We start from the raw sequence: 23,199 nt of genomic DNA, 5'->3' as shown, positions 1-23,199 counted from the left end.
TGTAGATTAGATAAATAATTTTAAATAAAATAATAAATGGTTTGTTTAAGGTTGTTTAAAACCAACAAATTTTATTTTTATTTATCCTTTTATCTCTTTTACCAGTGATATTGGTACAAGTTTATGAGTAGGTAATTCTAGTGAATCTAGTGTATGGCAGGTTCTTTACATTCTAACAATGAGTGAGGTAATAGGTACAAAGCTGGAAAAATACAATAGGTAAATAGGTACCTACTTGAAGCAAGATATTTGCCAGAAGTGTAGATAAAGTTTTCACAACTTCAATTTCTTGGCACTATGTTCAGACTTTTTCCTAGTCTCTCCACTCGTTTTTCTCTTAATGGTTCTGACATATCTTATACAGGGACTCACACTGACATTTTATACAAGAACTCACAGTAAATACTGAGTCAGTTATTTTAAAAGATGCATATATGTACCTATATTCAAACTGTAGTTATTTTATTTATTTATTTTAATCCAGTGGTATGAAATAAGAAGGTAAAAATAGATATACAAAATAGGTGCCTTAAACAAACACCTTGAAGAAAATTGCAAGTATTTCCCTTGAGCTTTCACAAGCCTTTTGTATCTCTTTTTCTATAACTACTAGATTATTGTACTTCTTAAGAACAAGAAACTAACTGGATAGCTGTATTTAGTGTTTAGGAGATAAAATAGGAAGCATCTCAAAGAGTGAAGATACTAGAGCAACATAGCTAAATTACTAACATGTGTTTTATAAATTAATCCATACCATGGTGTTGTTAAGTGGCTACTTAACATAAGCTCTTAATTACTTACTTAAGTCTATTATTATCTCCAGTATCTTTCCTATTACTCCACCTAGAGTTTTGAAGTAGCAGTACATTCTGTAAATAGGTAGTTATGCACCTGCCTAGAACTTAGGTGTAAATAAAATTTTAAAATAAGCATGCAAAGTCTTTATTTTTCACACATAACAATTATTTCAAGTAACTTACCCTAAAGATCCTGGCCGTCTTTTTTGGATTACTTTGGTATGATCAGTACCTGAAATAAGAAATGGGTTTGAATTTCAGTTTTTGATTAGATAGTTACCTAGATAACCTGTCTACCAAGCTCTAACATGATGAAACAGACACATGGTCACATCAACATCTGAGCATGACCTAGAATGACCTAGATCTAAATTAAAGAAAATTAAAGAATTTGTTGCAACCAATGAGGCGAGAAGAGACACAATACTTCCCATTTAGGTGCTGGGTCAACACGAGAATACCAGAAAGTAACCCGTTGAAATATTTGCAATCGAAGGAGGAGGTTCATGAAAGAAGAGCAATTCGCTCGTTTTCCATTGAAAAATGGCCTCTTCGTGAGGACATCATTCAAGGATTTTAAGGGTAACAGATGGGTTCAGTCATCAGTACCAATTTCAACCATTTCATACTGTACCAACATTAAATATTCTGCCGACCCCAAATGAAATTGGAAAAATGGTCGAAAGAAGAAGAATATTGTACTAGCTTTTTATAAATCAAGCATATTGTTTTTGGATATTGAATAGATGAAATTGGAAAAATGGTCGAAAGAAGAAGAATATTGTACTAGCTTTTTATAAATCAAGCATATTGTTTTTGGATATTGAATAGTTTTTATCTACTATTCAAGCAACACATCAGTGAGGTGAAGAGAGGGGGGCGGGGCCAAGCTATCTTTCACTCCCATCATTTTAAACTTGTGTATTCAAGCAACACATCAGTGAGGTGAAGAGAGGGGGGCGGGGCCAAGCTATCTTTCACTCCCATCATTTTAAACTTGTGTAAAAAAAAATACCTACCATAGTGTTTGGGCAGTAAAATTAATCACCACATTAAACAATAATAATAACAGGGTCGTTAAATTTTATTATGCTCGAAGCGCAAACACTGTCGTAAAAAAAAAAAACTCTGTACTATCTCTTTACTTGATAGACGTATTGGTAGTTTTTTATTCCTTCTTTTTAAACTTATGTTGTTAGATAATACCTACAGCTCATCAGTCATCTATCTCTTCACTAGGAAATGTGTAAAACATTAAACTATTAATGTTAAAATAACTCGTGGAACCGACACGTTGTAGGTATCGATAACTGATAGCACATTTGAGTTCTATATTTCTGGACCGTTGCCTGTCCATACAATCAGGAGGATAGCTGAATTTAAGGGAAAACCAAGGAAATCCAAGGGACAGAGTAAGAACTGATATAAATTCCAGAGAAACAACAAGATAGATATCGATAGACCAAGTTCAAAATCATCTCTGCTCCTCTGCAAATACATTATAAGTCAAATCCAAAATCAAGTTGGTCCCCCAATGGGTCTTCAAATTTTTAAGCGACCATACACTTAAAATATATTTTTCCTTTGAATATTCTAGCAGGATGATAAAAGATAAATGCCAATAATAGAAGAGCATATAATTTACCTTGTTTATACTGCCAGCATAGGACTGAAAAGTCCCATTACTCTCGCAGCCTAAGCAAGGTCTTTGCCAATAGAGACTGATATTTCCCCAATATTCTTTTTTGAATAACTCGAATTCTTGATCAGTCACCATCCGGGACATAAACCATCCATCGCCTTGTTATTTTCAACAACTTGAGAAAACGCGAGAAGACACCCCCCGAGTTTCGCGAAGAGCAAAAATATGCGAGTGAGAAAATAGAAAGGGGTAGGGGTAAATAGAACTAAGGGTGACAATACCGCGTTATAAGGTAAGATAAATATCTTGAGGGAAAGACAAGATAAGGGAAATAATAGGAGGAAGAAGCAGGGGGGGGGGAAGAGGTGAAATATGAAAGATGCTGTCGGTACTATGACCCTCTTCCGTTCTATGGTATGAACTTGTGAAGATGTTAACTGAAAAATGAAAGTCGCAAAACTTGACAGGTTCCTATTTTCTGTTCTTTGAATATTTTAAATTAGAGGTAAATAATAAGTCAAGGAAAAGAAAGCATCTAAAGTCAGAAAAAAGCCACCAAAAGTCATCGGCAATACGGCATGGAACACTGAGTCACCAAAAGTCGTCAGAAATAACGAAGGCCGCCGAAAGTCGCCAGGGAAAACTGAGCCATCAAAAGTCGTAACTAGGGATTCATGTGAAAGTGTCAACAATATCAATATTGAACGTGCCCTGTTATCAGTCTAATCACCACCTTGATTTAGAGTTTTAGAGGCAAGAGCAGAACACGATGAACTCCATCATTCAAGAACTGAACATGTTAAAGAGGAAGGGAGATGGTAGGGTGCCGCCGTATATGTAGATAGAGAGGAAGAGAGAGACAGAAACACGGGGAAGAGGAAAGAGGACGGGAAGAAAAATGAAGCGTTAAGTCAAAACAAAAGCTGAAACTTGTAGAGGTGTTGGGAGTAGGAGGAAGGGGGTTCGAGTCTCTTAAAATTGCACAACATACACATACCTGTCAAATTTGTCACCATTATTATGCAAATTTCCCCAAGTTTCTTCATTTGAAACATCGCGCTGTTTTTGTTAGGGTTCATCAAATTTTCCACCCGAAAAAAAAGAAGTGTGGGGGGGAGTCATTTATTTTGTAATGTTGTACATATAAGAACATGATTAATTTTCTCCTTCCAAGTTCACTCTCAACCTAAACCCTATCGAAATGATACAAAGTTTGGAGCTTGTACTTGCTTCCTTTTCTTCCTATCTCATTTAACATGCATCATAGGATGAAAACGGCAAACGGCAGTTGAAAACTATGCTGATCCTCTACATGTAGTGATGATGGAGGAAAAGGCAAATCTTTCAAGACTGCACTCAATATTACCTTAAACAATAAGATAACAAAGTTCACAATTGCGCAACTCAAAAGATCACATAGGTTGCCACAAGAAATGAAAAGATTAAAGATTACATATATGAACCCAGGAATCATTCCTTGAAGACTCCACATTGCTGTATTTAAATCAATTATACCTGAATAATACAATAATTACACGTTGTAACATATGTATTAGCTCATTAATTACAAGTACATACGTTATGGCCGTAATTACGGCACAAAACCTTATTGACCCTTGTTTTGATTCTTTATTCTAATAAAGAGGTGCAATTATACTGAATTACGGACGTAATTGGCATGGGACTCTTAACCACAGGGATGAGCTCATCATTCCAAGTCCAAAAAAAGCATTACAGTAGTTCGACACCTTATTTCTGTAAAATTTGTCAAAAATATAAAAAAATTCACCAAAAAAATTCCATTGGCGATCGACTGGTTATACGATTTTGAAATCTTCTTTTATCAATTTCCCTATTAATTCATGAATCGATCCCCCTAGTAAAAGCATGAACAAAAGATTCGTACAAGTTTTTTATGATAATTATGATGTACGTACACTGAAAGCGGCAAATAGATTGAAATATTGGGATTTAAAAGCCGGTTCCTTTATGCAATCCACACCAAATAAGTTGTCCAAGTACAACAACATCAGGAACCAGGCAGGCAGCCATTCAAATTGAAATTAATGACACTTCAAGAGTGTCACTTTGTTGTTTTGGTAGCCAAACAAAGTTAGTCAAAAGTGTTGAACATTTGTAAAACACCATTATGACCATGTTAGACATTGTACTCTATACAGGGTAGCCCAATAGACTATGATAAATTCACAAAAAATATTTTCACTGTACCCTAAATAGATGTTAACAACTATAACTATCCTATAATAATTATTGAAAATGTCCAATAACCCAGTAAGTAGACCTAGGTCGTCAAAATCTTTTTGACACTTGTTTCACGTTCCTGGTGTTTATTTTGACTAATTTTATTTTAGCACAATATTGTGGCGTTTTCCGAGGATTTCAGCACTTATTGATTAATATTGATTAATAAAAATTTAGAGTGTGGCTTTGGATATTGTGGCTTTAGACCAGGTTAGGTATGTACTTAGTAAATTCAACTAACGTATAATATTTACTTTGTTGGCATCATAATGTAATTTCGTTTGATTTGGATACTGGAAGCTAGCACTGATGCCTTCAACCTTCATTTGCCTTCAGTTGAATTACCTCTAGTCAAAATTTATACTAATTTTATCATCAAGTGAGTTATGAGTAGGATAAAGGAAGTTGTAAATAGATGGTATGTGGAAGATGGTTTTCCTTGATATTGATAATGATTTTGATCAAGTTGTCACCTGATCAATGATACTTACTGGGGTGTGCTAAAGTAGACATGGCTTTTGTACTATTTACGCAACATTAAGAACACTTTAAACGTAAGGTCGTTAATAAGAATTAAATCGAATTAATTAAATACTTATTAATTATTTAATTTGAACAAATTGATTGAAAAATTTCAAGATTTCCAAAAAAAATTCTTGTTTACAAAAAAAGTTGAACGCCATTTTACTTCTTTTTTTTTCTTTTGGTCATTTACATTTGACCAACCTAAGAAAAATATTTATAATAAAATGAAAAAAAAAAGAATTACATAAAACAAATAACAATGCAAATTAATTGGATTATTCTGATAATTAAAGATTAAATTTAACACAGGTAATATTCTAATTTCCTTTATTTAAATTGAATAATAATGTATTGTTCAATTATTAAATAAAATGGAAAATTTACTGATTTTGTTGGCTAAACTGAAAGATTTTCGACCGCGGAAATTTGAAAAAGTGTAAATTTTCGGACGTGGTGAAAAGAACGAAAAAGGAAAAAGCAGTGTGGTATAGGTTGATAGTGGATTTTTTCTTTTCGATATTTGCCTAATCTCTTAAATTTGGAGCTTTACAGTATTAAATAAATCAAACCTCATATCAGATAAAATGGTTAAAAATCCCTTAAAATCCCTAAATCCCTTTTTATCCCAGTCAGATCCGAAAAATATGCCAATCCATGAAGAACCATAGTTGATGGAAATTAGTGCCCTACACGCCCTACACTTGAATTTAGACCACACTACGCCACTGTGCTTTCAGCATCATAGCCCAGGGGTTTATCACTGAATAACCACTGAGTTCTTTTGTGACGAGGGTTATACCTATTTATTTGGTGACGAGCTACCTGTCTTCTCAAATTAATGTCACCCAACCTGAGTGGGACCAAGAAAAGAAAGCAGCATGATGACCAAGATGGTCAATCATTCAAATACAAAGCATGCAGAGTGTTACAGCACTTCAGTGATCCATAAGGACTTGGACATTTATTCAATGTACTATTGCTACTAACTAGGTAGACAATAAAAATGTTGTCACAGATAATCACATAGGTGGTGGTAAATAAAAATGTTGTCACAGATAATCACATAGGTGGTGGTATTCTATTACCTACATACAAACCTAATGGGACTAAAAAGTCCCCATGCATTAGCAGTCTAATCAATTCAAGGTCTTTTTTTAAGAGGCTTGATAAAGAGAACTGTAACTAACTGCTAAGGTCTTATGATCCCGAAATCGAAGAGAGAAGAAATATAGGATAGGAGAAAGCCAGCTGTTCCGAGAACAAACATTATCCCTTCAGTAAAAATCCGGCCCCGGCGGGAATCGAACCCGCGGCCTAGCGCTTACAAGGCAGACGCGCTACCAACTGAGTTTATTTACTCCTTTCCATACAAAGTTTTGAGACTACATACAAACATCTTCATTCATCAAACCAAGGGTATGATTCTCATTGGATGTTGGGACACAACCAATGGACTTGAACTGATACATAATAGCAAAATTGAAGAAAAAAAGGCAACTATTAGACATGTTAATGCAATATTTTTAAAGATTTTTCTTCTCCACTAAGGACTTGCCTACCTACTTACTTATGAAGTCAAAACTTTTGTAAAGTGGACTGATGAAGTAATATTACTGACAGAATACTTTTAAAAACATTGTACTTGAGTACTTAGATACATTATTGATGTATTGACATCAACATTTTGACAAATATGAATTGTATAGTTGCTTTCACAGTGGCGTAGCGTCCATGTAGGGCGTGTATGGCAGGGTGTATAGTGGAAATTGCACAGGGCATCCAGTTGTCTGAACAAGGAGTCCATCATTTTCTTGATCTCCTCATGCTCCTTAGGCACTTCTTCTGGCTTCTCATCCAGGGGATTAGCTGTGGTGGACTCTGCTTGTTTCAAGTATTCCTGCAAGAAGAAATGAAGACCTGACGATTATAATAGTTGAAAAATTATATTCATAGGTGACGACGTGACGAGTGAAAAAATTCATTACAATTAAGACGAGGGTCCTGTGTAGGTACAGGCTTTTAGGGCTATGGACCATAACTAATTTTATTGTCATGGACAAGCAAGATTTCGACTCACGTTAGGAATTTCACAGGTTTTGATGTTATCTCCTGGAACTTATCACAAATGTTGTCAATGACTGACTCTGGACTGTTGGTTTTTACCGTCATGATTTGAAGAAGGAAATGGAACTTCTAGCACATGAAATACAACATACTCTCAAGAGATAATTAATTCATTACTTAAATAAATAAAATAATAAATTAAATAAAAATAATTAATTAAATTTAAATTTAAAATAATCCGATTTTTTTTTCTCACGTGCTGAAATTGAACATTTGAGAAGCTGGCAACAGATTAGAGGAGGAGAACTATCGATAGCACTATCGATAACTATCGATAGTTTTGACTATCGAACGCTATCGATAGTTGAGGCTTGACTATCGATAGTTTTCGATAGTTTTTTTCTGCACATTTTTCGTTTGTTTTGGTCGTTTTAGAAGTGAAAAGTCAATGAAAATAGTCAGCCTTATATGCAAACTGAGGACTTGTGTTATGAACACAAGTGCACTATACCTATCCAATGGAATTTTTTTTATTATTATTATTATTTTTTTTTCAAGTGTCAGTTTCAGTGACATTTTATAATACCAGGCTTAGTATATTTAGACAATTAATACGTGTACAGTTAATAATTTTCTTTAAATAAGGTTAGGTTAGGTCTTTTTGAGGGATAAGACCTTTAGAAACAAGGAAAATTTGTAATAAAAAAAACTATCGAAAACTATCGATAGTTATCGATAGTTTTTTGATAAACTATCGATAACTATCGATGGCGCCGACTATCGATAGTTCTCCTCCTCTACCTCAGATTGAACAGATAAAAAAAAAGTGGGGAAAAGCTCTTTTCACACGACGCATTTATCACTTGAGTTAAGCTGGCCCAGTGTTGCCAGATCGATCATATGGGATTACTAGGGTGACCATAATTTTTTTGGCCCAAAGCGGGACGCAGTCCTTTTTGGACGAAGGGGGGGGGGGGGGGCAAAAATATTTTTTTGCCTTTGTTGAACTAAAACTAGAGAAATATGGCAAGTGACTTAACGGAGAAAATATTGAAATACCTGGACACAAATCCACCAGTGGATACATTAGATCTGGCAAAATTATTCAATGAGGACCATCAGAAAGTTGTTGGTGGTATGAAAAGTATTGAAACACTCGGGGAATACCTTACAGTTGAGCCTCTATCTCATAAAATATGGGAGCTGACAGGAGAAGGTAATCAAGTGAAAGATAACGGCAGTCATGAAGTTCTTGTGTTCAATAATGTACCTAGTGAAGGTATAGGACAGAAAGAACTTTTGGCAACATTTCCTAATGCTAAAGTTGGTTTCAGTAAAGCTATGGCAAAGGGTTGGATCTCTTTAGACAAAGCAACAGGCAAAGTTCTGAGGAAAGTAGATTCAGTGACCGATGAATTGCAAGCACACTTGAAACTCATTGCTAACAATGAGTATGACAAAGTTCCTGAAGCCAACAAAGTTGATTACAAGAAAAGAAAACTTTTACAAGAGGTAACCATCAAGAGTTTCCTACTCAAGAAAGGTCCCGAGTTCTCAACAACCATTCAAAAACCTGAAACCGAGTTAACTCCAGAAATGATTGCATCAGGCTCTTGGAAAACTCTCAACTTCAAACCATACAACTTTGATGCAATGGGTATTAGTCTACCAAGTGGTCATCTACATCCTCTCATGAAGGTTCGTGCTGAATTCAGACAAATCTTCTTGGACATGGGCTTCACAGAAATGCCCACCAATAATTTTGTTGAAAGTTCTTTTTGGAACTTTGATGCCCTGTTCCAACCTCAACAACATCCTGCTAGAGATGCCCATGATACATTCTTTGTCACAGACCCTAAAACAAGTGACAAGTTCCCCAAAGATTATCTTGAAAAAGTCAAGAGTGTACATAGTCATGGAGGATTTGGATCCCAAGGCTATGGTTATAAACAAGTGACAAGTTCCCCAAAGATTATCTTGAAAAAGTCAAGAGTGTACATAGTCATGGAGGATTTGGATCCCAAGGCTATGGTTACGAGTGGTCCATTGAAGAAGCTCAGAAGAATCTATTACGAACTCATACCACTGCTGTTAGTGCTCGCATGTTACACAAACTTGCACAGAAGAAATTTGAACCAGTGAAGTATTTCAGTATTGATCGTGTATTCCGTAATGAAACACTGGATGCTACTCATCTTGCAGAATTTCACCAAGTTGAGGGTGTCATTGCTGATGTAAACCTGACCCTTGGAGATCTCATTGGCACATTATATGCTTTCTTTGAAAAACTTGGCATCACAGATTTGGAATTTAAACCAGCTTATAATCCTTATACAGAACCCAGTATGGAGATATTTTGTTTTCATAAAGGTCTAAACAAATGGATTGAAGTAGGTAACTCAGGTGTTTTCAGACCAGAAATGTTACTACCCATGGGGTTACCTAGCAATGTGAATGTTATTGCCTGGGGGTTGAGCTTGGAGAGACCTACCATGATCAAATATGGAATCAATAACATCAGAGATTTGGTAGGTCCCAAGGTAGATCTTCAAATGGTCTATGACAATCCTATCTGTAGATTAGATAAATAATTTTAATAAAGTAAAAATAAATGGTTTGTTTAAGATTGTGTTAAAACCACAAAATGTTATTTTTATTTATCCTTTTACTTTTTACCAGTGATATTGTTACGAGTTTATGAGTAGGTACTCCTAAGAGTTCTAGTGTAAGGCAGATTCTACCAATGAGTGAGGTAATAGGTACATGATACACACATCTATAGAAATGAATCTGGAAAAATACAAAAGGTAAATAGGTACCTACTTGAAACAAGATATTTGCCAGAAGTGTTGTTGAAAATTCATACAATACATAAAGTACAAATTTAACAAAAGGCGGGATTATTGCCTTAGGCAATCTCTGCCATCCAACCCAAATGACTTCTATTAAGCTATAAGAACAAGACTAGAGAATTTTCCTCGAGTAATGAGTCTAATGAGAATATAACAGGGAAACATTGACATTGTTAATCTGATTAACAATTTGCATAACTTGGTCAAAAATTTCGGGAATTCAAATACAGGTTTCCATTTCCCCAATTACCATGATCGATTAGATACGTAAGTTACAGGGTACAGAATCGATATTATTTGCAAAGGAATAACATAGATAAATACATTTTAGTAAAAAAATAATTAAAAGTAATTTCATTTTCGCTTTTCAGTATTTTATTCTCGACTGTTTCCGATCAATCTAAATAGTATCCCCTGAATTCCTGAAATTAAATTAAAAAAATATCTCAAAGTAAATACAAAAGTTCTTCAGATAGAAGAGTAAAAAGATCAGAACAAGAACGAGAAAGAAGAGGGCGTTCCAGAATAAAATTTACATTAAAAAAAAAAAAAAAATATGCTACAGAACGGAGAGAATTTTTTCGAGTAAAACTGGGAGATGAATATCTTCGGATGAAAAATTTCCAAATTACAAGATTTGCCCGCCCAGCTTGACTATAATATCAAGAAGTAGAGTTATGTAAAAGTTAAAGTTATGTGGATTATGAGTTTGAGAGTTCAGGGCGTTAAGGTACAATACTGGATGATGATTATGAGGAATATTGACTGCTTTCTTACTATAGTATCTGCCCGGGACCGGGTACCCGTTTACTACCCGAAATGAGTCTTTGTTCCCGAGATCACTCATCGTATGGACTGACAAAAAGGGCTTTTTTTTAGCTGTTAAAATTTAAAGAGCAAATATTAATACCAGGTATGACGAAAATAGCGTAATGAGTTGATTAGTATTTACTGATAGTACACGAGTAACTGTTATCTACCTTTGTACATTATGAGCATTGAACTTTATGGAGCGAAGAAAATTATGCACTAGGATTGCAGTAAAAAATCTACAATTAGGGCTGATTTTATTTATTTATTATCTCCGTGAATTCTGGTTATCTGTCCTGGAAATCGAATCTAAGGATTTTTGAGAACATTGTTGTGGTAATGAGGTAATGAAACAACATCTTTGAACTCGAGATTGGGATTTTCGTTCATCAAAATTTCTCAACTAAAATTTTGGACGGTCTCATAAATAATTTACACCAGAAGTTTCTTTTCTATTATTTTTTTATTAGTAAATTAAAAACACAAACTTTTTCTTTGCATTTTTTAGAAACCTGATTAATATGCAAAGGTTGCAGAATAAGTCTCCAAGGAAACTTTGAGCTCTCATGTCATTATTGACAACTTGTCTAATTTTCTTCTTATAAGAAACCAGAGACAAGAAATTAACAAGATCAAAAGGGATTTTTTTAACTGTGTTGCCTTCAAATTTTTCTTCAAAAAATACATGTACCAACATAACAACTTAATAGTGGTAAATAAATGTAGTCAAAGAAATTATAAGTAATCCATATGGTGTTAAGTATATGGTCATTGTTTTGCAAAGGTTTGCCTGTCCAATGATTCCAATGTGACGGTTCTAATGATCAAAAGATACAATAGAACAGTTGCGCTTACTTGGGTGATGTTTCAAAGTCAAAGAGCAGGAAAAATGAGGAAAAACTGAAAGATTTTCGACCGCGGAAATTTGAAAAAGTGTAAATTTTCGGACGTGGTGAAAAGAACGAAAAAGGAAAAAGCAGTGTGGTCTGTGTGGTTTTGGTTGATAGTGGATTTTTTCTTTTCGATATTTGCCTAATCTCTTAAATGTGGAGCTTTACAGTATTAAATAAATCAAACCTCATATCAGGATTGTGATATATTTCTACTTACAACCAATAAAATATTTAATTTGCCTTTGTTGAACTAAAACTAGAGAAATATGGCAAGTGACTTAACGGAGAAAATATTGAAATACCTGGACACAAATCCACCAGTGGATACATTAGATCTGGCAAAATTATTCAATGAGGACCATCAGAAAGTTGTTGGTGGTATGAAAAGTATTGAAACACTCGGGGAATACCTTATAGTCGAGCCTCTATCTCATAAAATATGGGAGCTGACAGGAGAAGGTAATCAAGTGAAAGATAACGGCAGTCATGAAGTTCTTGTGTTCAATAATGTACCTAGTGAAGGTATAGGACAGAAAGAACTTTTGGCAACATTTCCTAATGCTAAAGTTGGTTTCAGTAAAGCTATGGCAAAGGGTTGGATCTCTTTAGACAAAGCAACAGGCAAAGTTCTGAGGAAAGTAGATTCAGTGACCGATGAATTGCAAGCACACTTGAAACTCATTGCTAACAATGAGTATGACAAAGTTCCTGAAGCCAACAAAGTTGATTACAAGAAAAGAAAACTTTTACAAGAGGTAACCATCAAGAGTTTCCTACTCAAGAAAGGTCCCGAGTTCTCAACAACCATTCAAAAACCTGAAACCGAGTTAACTCCAGAAATGATTGCATCAGGCTCTTGGAAAACTCTCAACTTCAAACCATACAACTTTGATGCAATGGGTATTAGTCTACCAAGTGGTCATCTACATCCTCTCATGAAGGTTCGTGCTGAATTCAGACAAATCTTCTTGGACATGGGCTTCACAGAAATGCCCACCAATAATTTTGTTGAAAGTTCTTTTTGGAACTTTGATGCCCTGTTCCAACCTCAACAACATCCTGCTAGAGATGCCCATGATACATTCTTTGTCACAGACCCTAAAACAAGTGAAACGGAATTTTTCTTTTTCTTCTACGACTTCTAGATCCCGAGATAAATCGATTAAAAAAATACCGGTAAATCTTGAACTCTGACGTCATCAAATGTCCCGAGCAAAGCTCCCTCGCACGCAGCAGATTAATGTGTTTGTGTGCATACGTTTCTGCGCATAGCGCATTTCTTTCTGGTCCTCCGCAAGCGTGCTTCTATAGTGGCGCTACCTAGCGAGGCAACTGCCTGAAGTCTGACGTCACACATCTTTAAACTCTTTCATTAGAACGGAAAATGAAAATTGAATTTTCAAACTTTTACAGTTATTTTTTGGAGTTTTGACCTCAGATTTGGATTTTTCACATCTTTTTACATAGGAATTTTTACATTTGATTTATTAATAATTTTTACTCATTTGCAACTGCTCCATTTTGAGATGCAAGATCAGATGTCGATGGCAAGTAAAAACATCTCAAAATTCAACAATATTTACATGTGTTACAAAAAAAAAAAAAATCTTCCACTCTTCTCTTCCATTTCTTCTTCAAGAAGCCCTTGTGATAAGAAATAACTAAATAAAGATAAGCAAAACTGGGGATGAAGGTACATAAGTAGACAGTAGACTAAAAGTAATTGAGGGTTTATGAAAGGAAAAAAGCCAAATGTACAGTATAAGAAATCTCAAATCTCAAAAGATTGAGGGTTATGTAACGACAAATAGGTACACTTATGTATTTGTACACGAAAAAAAGTGTAAACCCAAAAAATGATTGAGAGATTAGAGGTGAGATATTAAGTTATCCTCTTCAGACCCTCCAGACATAAAGAAAGACCCTTCAGCAGACGATGATCAACTTATCAAAATGAGCACCACAAAAAAAAAAATGTTTGTAACCAATGGTATCTTCAGATGAAAATTGAGAAACCACAATCTCTTGTACAAAGATACACAGATACCCATATTATTATACTGAAAATAGTTCCAAATTTCTTCAATTATTTCTTTCTCTTTTTAGCTGCAATGAAAAGACCAACATCAAAAACATATAGAAATAAAGATTCTACAGGAGGTTTCGAACTAGCAACCTTCAGATAACGAGGCCAGAAAGATTTAGATTCTCAAGTCCACGAAGAAGGAACACTTCTTCTGAGGAAGAGAAGAGACGTTATAAAGGAGCAAAGAGGGTGAAAGGAATACAAGAGACTCTTCTTTGTAAGTTATGATAATTTTCAAGCCCGCATTTTGATGAGGTGATAGACTGCGTGTGATCTTATCATTAGACAATATTCTAACACTTTGACCGTTTTCTTGTGGTGTACCTATTTCTTCTACTGTAGGTAGCTTTGTACCTTCATTTGGTAGAGTGTGGTATAACAAGGAAATAAGTAAAACCATGTAAAAAAGCATTTTTATTTATTATTTTTTTTTTTTTTTAAGATGAGTGTTTTTATTTCGTATTGCCGTTTTTATTTCGTAGCAATGAAACAACTGCTACATTAAACGCATGTGGTCTGCGTCATAGCATGCCCATCCCGTAGTATGCCTCTCATCAGATGGGCGAGAAGAGACACAACACTTTCCATTTAGGTGCTGGGTCAACACGAGAACACCAGAAAGTAACCCGTTGAAATATTTGCAATCGAAGGAGGAGGTTCATGAAAGAAGAGCAATTCACTCGTTTACCATTGAAAAATGGCCTCTTCGTGAGGACATCATTCAAGGATTTTAAGGGTAACAGATGGGTTCAGTCATCAGTACCACTTTCAACCATTTCATACTGTACCAACCTTAAATATTCTGTATTTTGTTTTTTTTTTTTTTTTTTTAATAACTAGGTGGAACTTGGGTAGATTTATTTTGAATAATCTGGCAAATGCAGACAAAGGAATCTAAAACACCTAATACAAACCTAAACTCTTTTTTAATAAACCCAAACTATTATTCATTTATTTCCCCCTTGCCACAATACGTACAACATATATTGTGTACGTACTCAAAACTGTGACACCCTGTAGAAAACGTGTGAGAAAAAAAATCCCATAGTAAATTTTATAAACATACTCGCTACATAGAGCAAGTATCAAGTTTTAGACTCCATCCATGTCTTTGTTATTCAAACCAAGTCTTTTCTTTTGAGCCTCTTGCTATACATTATCAGCGAGGGGAGGCTTGGGCTCTGCGGTAAATGGCAAAATTGGAGGGATTTTCCGCAAAGAAGAACATGTTGAAGAATGCAGTGGATGATTTTACTGCTTTGGTGTCCCCAGCATCTACCATCTGAAAAAAGAAAAGTGTTCATTAAGTAAATTGAGAAAGTCCTTTTTTTAGAGAGAAAAGAGGGAACAGTAACTGTCCTTTTTTAGAGAGAAAAGAGGGAACTGTCTTATCATCCCAAAATCGAAGAGAGAAGGAAGACAGGATAGGAGAAAGCCAGCCGTTCGGAGAACAAACCTCATCCTTTCAGGATAAAATCCGCCCGGGCGGAAATCGAACCCGCGGCCTAGCGCTTACAAGGCAGACGCGCTAACAACCAAGCTAACTACGCTGGGAAAAAGTCCTTGATTTGTAAAATGAGAAGTGTAGATAAAGTTTTCACAACTTCAATTTCTTGGCACTATGTTCAGACTTTTTCTTAGTCTCTCCACTCGTTTTTCTCTTGATAGTTGCCTTAACTTCATCTTGCAATTGATTGAAGAATGCAGTGGATGATTTTACTGCTTTGGTGTCCCCAGCATCTACCATCTGAAAAAAGAAAAGTGTTCATTAAGTAAATTGAGAGTCCTTTTTTTAGAGAGAAAAGAGGGAACTGTAACTGCTAAGGTCTTATCATCCCAAAATCAAAGAAAGAAGAAAGACAGGATAGGAGAAAGCCAGCCATTCCGAGAACAAACCTCATCCTTTCAGGATAAAACCCGCCCGGGCGGGAATCGAACCCGCGGCCTAGCGCTTACAAGGCAGACGCGCTACCAACCAAGCTAATTAGGCTGGGAGAAATTCTTGATTTGTTGACTGGGCAAATAACTATAGGTGTAGGTTTTCTCACCTTTTTGACATTCCTGCTTTTAGTCACAGACTCAAGAGTTTTCTTCATCTTTTCCTTGTTGAATTTCTTCCCCATTCCTGGTTGCAACAGGTCTGACAGTTTGTCCTTGTCTTGTCTCGCTTTCTGTTTCACCTTTTGTTTGATTTTCTTTTTCCTTCTTTCTCTCTTTTTGTCTGTGTCCGTTCTTTCTTCTTTGCTCATGAGTTCTCCTTTGTGTTTACCTAGGAGATGAGAAAACAAACAATCAGATGTAGGGATTAGTGACAAAATCAGGCTTTGAAAACTAGCTACCTATGTTGCGATTGAAAAATCAGCTATGGTTAAAAAATCAGGTTACCTACAGATCCTTCTTTCTCTCTTTTTGTCTGTGTCCGTTCTTTCTTCTTTGCTCATGAGTTCTCCTTTGTGTTTACCTAGGAGATGAGAAAACAATCAGATGTAGGGATTAGTGACAAAATCAGGCTTTGAAAACTAACTACCTATGTTGCGATTGAAAAATCAGCTATGGTTAAAAAATCAGGTTACCTACAGGTTTAATCTGGGAGTTCTGGGACAGAACATACGCAGAATAAAAAAGTTTATTGTAAAATAATCAATCAATTCTCAATTACTGAACCCTATGAAAAACTATGTAGGCACTGTAGGTAGCTTACTTTTAACTTCTTCTGGAGCAAGCAGTGTGGCATCCGTAGACGTGACAGGAGCAACTTCCTCCATTTCTATAGCGGGAGTATTGTTTACGATGCGAATTTCGGGCAGAACCTAGAACAAAAGAAGAAAAAAAAAATAAAGGGGTCAATCAAATTCACTTGTTCTTCTAACTTAGTCTTTCCAAAGATCGTTTCGTACATGCGCAAATATCGCGTAGGTACATACGCAACAATCTGACAAAAGACCAAGTTGGAAGACCACAGTTCAGCTGATCAGAACTTACTGCAACAAAAACGAGAAAATAAGTAGCTATGATGATTATCAACATCCAGAATCTAATGGACCAAAAAAGGGTAATTTAGAGGTTAGAAGTAATATAATATCTTCAACCAGGAACTGGAATTCATAAGTACTACCTACAACATATGTATTGTTTTGTACAAAGCTTAAGGTACCTGGGATCAATGTAATTTCTCAATTTTTCTTTATCCATAAGATAAAAATTGGTATCTAAAGGCTAAAGAAATTGAGAAATCACATACTACAACATACAACAGCATCTGCTTGAAAAAAGTGTGCCAGAGCTCTTACCATCTTGGGTGTATAGGGAACACTCCTTAAGCAAGTATCTTCCCTCTTATAAAAGGATTTTTGTAATGTCCCATTGACGCGCCTTATGCACAACTACCCATAACAATTATTTCAAGTAACTTACCCTAAAGATCCTGGCCGTCTTTTTTGGATTACTTTGGTATGATCAGTACCTGAAATAAGAAAAGGGTTTGAATTTCAGTTTTTGATCAGATAGTTAGATAACCTGTCTACCAAGCTCTAACATGATGAAACAGACACAAGGTCACATGTCACATCAACATCTGAGCATGACCTAGATCTAAACACAACTACCAAAATGGAATAATAGTATGTAGGTAACTACATGTTGGGGACAGAGTCAATTACCCGATCATTTTGGTTGGTACCTACTTGTGCTTGTGGTGTGTACTGTGTAGCAATGTACCACTCAAATTTGGTACACAGCACTGTTCCAGACGTGAGGATGGGGAGTTTTATATGTCAGTAACTAACTAAATCAAGTTCCCTGTGTAGGAAATTAAAGAATTTGTTGCAACCAATGGACTTGAATTGATAAATAATAGCAAAAATTGAAGAAAAAAAAGCAACTATTAAACATGTTAATTCAATATTTTTAAAGATTTTTCTTCTCCACTAAGGACCTACCTACTTACTTATGAAGTCATAACTTTTGTAAAGTGGACTGATGAAGTAATATTACTGACAGAATACTTTTAAAAACATTGTACTTAAGTACTTAGACACATTACTTATTGATGTATTAACATCAACATTTTGAATTGCCTACCTACTTACTTATGAAGTCAAAACTTTTGTAAAGTGGACTGATGAAGTAATATTACTGACAGAATACTTTTAAAAACATTGCACTTGAGTACTTAGACACATTATTGATGTATTGACATCAACATTTTGACAAATATGAATTGTATAGTTGCTTTCAGCATCATAGCCCAGGGGTTTATCACTGAATAACCACTGAGTTCTTTTGTGACAAGGGTTATACCTATTTATTTGGTGATGAGCTACCTGTCTTCTCACATTAATGTCACCCAGCCTGAGTGGGACCAAGAAAAGAAAGCAGCATGATGACCAAGATGGTCAATCATTCAAATACCAAGCATGCGGAGTGTTACAGCATTCAGTGATCCATCAGGACTTGGACATTTATTCAATGTGCTATTGCTAATAACGTAATAACTAGGTAGACATTAAAAATGTTGTCACAGATAATCACATAGGTGGTAGTACTTATTCTATTGATTTCTTTCAATACACTTGCACTATGCAAGTAATGGTAGATAGCATGAACTTGCAAGGTGAGTTTATTTACTCCTTTCCATACAAAGTTTTGAGACTACATACAAACATCTTCATTCATCAAACCAAGGGTATGATTCTCATTGGACGTTGGGTACAATCATCATTCAACGTATTGAAGATACTGGAAGCTAGCACTGATGCCTTCAACCTTCATTTGCCTTCAGTTGAATTACCTCTAGTCAAAATTTATACTAATTTTATCATCAAGAGGCACTTCTTCTGGCTTCTCATCCAGGGGATTAGCTGTGGTGGACTCTGCTTGTTTCAAGTATTCCTGCAAGAAGAAATGAAGACCTCACGATTATAATAGTTGAAAAATTATATTCATAGGTGACGACGTGACGAGTGAAAAAGTTCATTACAATTAAGACGAGGGTATTTCAAAAAGTACCTACATACGCTTTTTTGGATTACTTTGGTATGATCAGTACCTGAAATAAGAAAAGGGTTTGAATTTCAGTTTTTGATCAGATAGTTACCTAGATAACCTGTCTACCAAGCTCTAACATGATGAAACAGACACAAGGTCACATCAACATCTGAGCATGACCTAGATCTAAATTAAAGAATTTGTTGCAACCAATGGACTCTTGTGGTGTGTCTACTGGTTTGATTTTCCTCTCTACATCATCCCAAGCTTTGTCTTTGATTCGCTGTCGAATGATGTCTTCTAACTTGAGTGTTGTCTCCTCTGTGATCTCAGGAGCTGAAACATTAAGGGTGGGTATTTAGCAAAAAAATATACAAATAATAATGCTAATAGTATTTCAGTCACAAGTGTAGAGTGTAGCCAGCCTAATTATCTTGGAAGGTAGTGAGCCTGCCTTGTAACTTGACCCTAAATAGATAAGGTTCGTTCTTGGAACGTCTGGCTTTCTCCTGTAGTATGTTCCTAGTGACCCAAAAGACCCAAAACACCGACCTAAATTTGTGACTTAGCCAAGAAATGAATAGCTCATCCCTAGAGGGAATTTAGCTAAAAAGAGAACAAAGAAGAAACAGGCCTTGGTCTACAGTAGGAATATCCAACTCACCAGGTCTTGTGGTGAGATCAAACTCCACCACTTCTTCCAGCAGCGAATTCTGAGGCCTCTTCATTGCAGAAACTTCTCCCTTCATTTGCCATGGCTTCTCCGAGACCAGGTCCTCTTCCAAGGATTCAATTTTCTTCTTTAATCTCTCCTGCCGTAGCTCCAGACTGGATTTGAGCTCTTTACTAGTAGGCTTGGTGTTGCCAAAGTCATTGTCTTCGGAGTCTTCAATATTATCTTCCTCTTCTTGTTCTTCTTCCTCATCAAATTCTTCAATTTCATTTTCATCAATATCTTCTTCATCTTCGAAGTTCTCAAACCTGATGAGGTAAAGGAGACAACAACATTGAACAGAAAAGAACTATACAAAAATATGTAAATTTTAATTGACTAAAAGATTTTTTTACTCCCAGATCTCCTTGTTCAATGGTTAGTTTCTAATAATGGATCAAGATGACTGAAGAGCTGAAGCCTCTTCAGATTTTTTTACTCCCAGATCTCCTTGTTCAATGGTTAGTTTCTAATAATGGATCAAGATGACTGAAGAGCTGAAGCCTCTTCCTGTAATATGTCCTGGGAAAATACCTAATACCTAACTACACATTTTTTTAGGTGTTTTGAAAGTTGGTTTCTGTTGGCTAGTTTATTTCTCCTTACTGCAGTCCAAATATTATCAATCCACAAATAGGGAATAGGGATACCTACTTGCTTGCTGTCTTACCTGAGTTTCTTTTTCTGTTTAGATTTGTATTTCTCATCAAACTTTTCACCAGGATTCCTGAAGAAATCATTAAACTTGATCCCTTCATCCTGTAATTAGAAAAAAATGGTAACTGTCTAGAAAACATGGCAATGGAAAATTACAATAAACTATCTATAAAAGAGAAAATAATTGCTTCAAGAGTGTTCTAAGATAAGAAGAAAAAAAAAAAAAAATGTGTTGTGATCGCATAACACATTCACGGTTATGTTGAACTTAAAATACAAAGGAAAATGAATGCTTTTAGTTTATTCTAGCAGATGCATATCTTCAACTCTAATAAGCTATAACACCTAAACTCTAAACCTCTTTTCTTATTGTACATTACGGTGTTTGGGTGAATAGAATAGAATAGAATATACCTTGTTTATCACTTTATCCTGCTGGGATAGGACTGAAAAGCCCCTTTACCCCCGCAGTCTAACCAAGGTCTCATATATTTTGACATACTGTGGGGAACACGTATTACAAATAGAGTAAATGAAACCTGATTAATTAGAAGAAAAAAAAAGAAAGAAAAAGGTGAAGAGTCTTTTTTTATATTTAATTATTTTTTCCCACCTCTATATAAACTTACATCTTCATCTTCCTCCTCGCTTTCATCATCTTCAAAATAATCAATCAATTCCTCATCATCCTCATCACTGTCCTCTCCACCCTTGTTCCTTTTCATCTCCTTTCTATCTTCAGCCTCGAGATATTTGTCCAACTCATTCAGCTTGAAGAATTTATCGTCAACTATGGAGCCAGAATTATCAATACCCTTCAGCTCTTCCTCTGTTGGTTTGGATTCTGAAACAATGTGGAAATTTAAGTAAAAAAAAACTAGGTACTAAAGTATATGTAAATCAGTCTTCTTTTCTTTTCCTTTGTTCCCATGCCATTTCTTTAGCAAGGGAAGGTTCAGCCTGTTATGCTCCCTGTTTATAATGTCTCCCAGCCAGACATTATATCAAAATATCAGATTAACATATTGGTTTATTTTATTTATAGCCTTACCATTTTCATCACTTTCTTCTTCCTCCTCTTCTTTTATAATGTCTCCCAGCCAGACATTATATCAAAATATCAGATTAACATATTGGTTTATTTTATTTATAGCCTTACCATTTTCATCACCATCATCACTTTCTTCTTCCTCCTCTTCTTCTTTCAAGTCATGAAAATCATCCTCTTTTTCACTATCCCTTGTATCCTCTTTTCCTTCATCCTCTTCACTTTCTTCTTCTTCCACATCTTCCTCTTCATCTTGAAATTTAAAAGGGAAAGTGATGTCAAGTCATGAAAATCATCCTCTTTTTCACTATCCCTTGTATCCTCTTTTCCTTCATCCTCTTCACTTTCTTCTTCTTCCACATCTTCTTCATCTTGAAATTTAAAAGGGAAAGTGATACTTTTCTGTTTTTCATTAGCATTCAATATCACAGAGGTTTGTCTCAAGAATTCTGTATTTTTGTAACTATTTTGGATCTCCAACTGCTGCCATATTTGTTCTTCATCCAAGCTATTGATGATTAGTTTCTTTAATGTTGCATTGCCTTTGCTTGTGTTTTTTCCATGTAATTTTTCCTCAAAGGATTTGGAAAGATCATAGACATTTTTCACCAAAGACTTGACTGGATCACGGAGGTTTTCTTGAACACTAGAAATTTTGGATCTCCAACTGCTGCCATATTTGTTCTTCATCCAAGCTATTGATGATTAGTTTCTTTAATGTTGCATTGCCTTTGCTTGTGTCTTTTCCATGTAATTTTTCCTCAAAGGATTTGGAAAGATCATAGATATTTTTCACCAAAGACTTGACTGGATCACGGAGGTTTTCTTGAACACTAGAAAAAAATGGGATCATAGATATTTTTCACCAAAGACTTGACTGGATCACTGAGGTTTTCTTGAACACTAGAAAAAAATGGAATAATAGTATGTAACTACATGTTGGGGACAGAGTCAATTACCCGATCATTTTGGTAGGTACTTGTGGTGTGTACTGTGTAGCAATGTACCACTCAAATTTGGTATACAGCACTGTTCCAGACGTGAGGATGGAGAGTTTTATATGTCAGTAACTAACTAAATCAAGTTCCCTGTGTAGGTACCTTTTTTTCCACATTGAAGCTCTGCTAAAAGGAGCAAAATAAAGTAGAGCGCCGCAGGCGAAATTTTTGAAGAATTTGATCCACAACCTTTCTAAATAATAATAAAAATCCTCTTAACACATTTTTATTTTCTTCACATTTTTAAATATCTTTTGTTTTTGATTTTTTCTTAAAAATCGAAATGAGCTCGCGGGCCACACGAAAGGAGCTGGCGGGCCGCAGTTTGTGCACACCTACTCTAGACTACTCTAGAGTAGTCTAGCTAGAGAAATCAAGCCTCTTCTTTCTCTCCGAAAACATAGATGGTTTCTATGTACCTTACCTATAGGATAAAGATACATAATTTCAAATATGTGAGTACCTAGTATCTACCTAATTACCTACCTATATCTATCAAATTGTAATCAGCGTAGGTAATGTACCTATTGACTTGAGTGAACCAATACAATAATGAACAACATGCAATATGAGTTGACAATGTTCTGTATGACACCTCTCTATGGGATTCTCAAACCCATTTTTCATTGCTCTAATTTCAATTGCTAAATTTATAGCTAATTGAACACATGTTCGCAAATATTGTCCTCTCATTAAGACTTCATCTGGCAGATATCATGAACCTTCAGGCATGAATATCTGCCAGTAGGTGTCAAAAGGCAGCTCTATTTTTTTTTAAGAGGTTTGACAGAGGGAACTGTAACTGCTATGGTCTTATCGTCCCGAGAACGAACATTATCCCATCAGGATAAAATCCGCCCCGGG

General features: G+C 35.4%; 4 protein-coding genes across 5 annotated transcripts in view; 2 read left to right on the top strand and 2 right to left on the bottom strand.

The window, feature by feature from the left end:
* LOC103510536 (aryl hydrocarbon receptor nuclear translocator homolog) overlaps positions 1–5,362 on the bottom strand; it is a 59,520-nt gene extending 54,158 nt beyond the window's left edge. For both annotated transcript variants that reach the window (XM_026824565.1, XM_026824564.1), the window contains exons 1-2: positions 5,196–5,362; positions 984–1,032 (exon numbers count right to left, since the gene is read on the bottom strand). In XM_026824565.1, the coding sequence (XP_026680366.1) occupies positions 984–1,032; positions 5,196–5,217 (71 nt within the window). In that variant the 5' untranslated portion in view covers positions 5,218–5,362. The remainder of the gene's footprint in view (positions 1–983; positions 1,033–5,195) is intronic.
* Positions 41–22,027, bottom strand: LOC103510534 (U3 small nucleolar ribonucleoprotein protein MPP10-like). Its single transcript, XM_026824557.1, has 14 exons — positions 21,698–22,027; positions 21,449–21,581; positions 20,919–21,133; positions 20,303–20,391; positions 19,585–19,901; positions 19,101–19,256; positions 18,965–18,981; positions 18,743–18,824; positions 17,349–17,397; positions 17,225–17,246; positions 16,636–16,744; positions 15,983–16,203; positions 15,523–15,681; positions 41–264 (listed from the first exon to the last, which is right to left on the bottom strand). Exons 1-13 carry the CDS (start codon positions 22,025–22,027, stop codon positions 15,532–15,534), a joined length of 1,890 nt encoding a protein of 629 aa, XP_026680358.1. The 3' UTR covers positions 41–264; positions 15,523–15,531.
* LOC103510531 (phenylalanine--tRNA ligase alpha subunit-like) lies at positions 8,292–9,938 on the top strand. Its single transcript, XM_026824558.1, has 2 exons — positions 8,292–9,229; positions 9,319–9,938. The coding sequence occupies exons 1-2, from the start codon at positions 8,317–8,319 to the stop codon at positions 9,882–9,884; spliced, it is 1,479 nt and encodes a 492-aa protein (XP_026680359.1). The 5' UTR covers positions 8,292–8,316; the 3' UTR covers positions 9,885–9,938.
* LOC103510535 (phenylalanine--tRNA ligase alpha subunit-like) lies at positions 11,906–14,034 on the top strand. Its single transcript, XM_008475209.3, has 2 exons — positions 11,906–12,955; positions 13,955–14,034. Exons 1-2 carry the CDS (start codon positions 12,115–12,117, stop codon positions 14,032–14,034), a joined length of 921 nt encoding a protein of 306 aa, XP_008473431.1. The 5' UTR covers positions 11,906–12,114.
* Positions 22,028–23,199: the final 1,172 nt, after the last annotated feature.

The sequence above is a fragment of the Diaphorina citri genome, unplaced genomic scaffold, assembly GCF_000475195.1.
Source record: "Diaphorina citri unplaced genomic scaffold, Diaci psyllid genome assembly version 1.1 scaffold611, whole genome shotgun sequence".
Classification (NCBI taxonomy): domain Eukaryota; kingdom Metazoa; phylum Arthropoda; class Insecta; order Hemiptera; family Psyllidae; genus Diaphorina; species Diaphorina citri.
The sequence above is the reverse complement of the archived record's forward strand: the minus strand, read 5'-3'. Positions and strand labels throughout refer to the sequence as shown.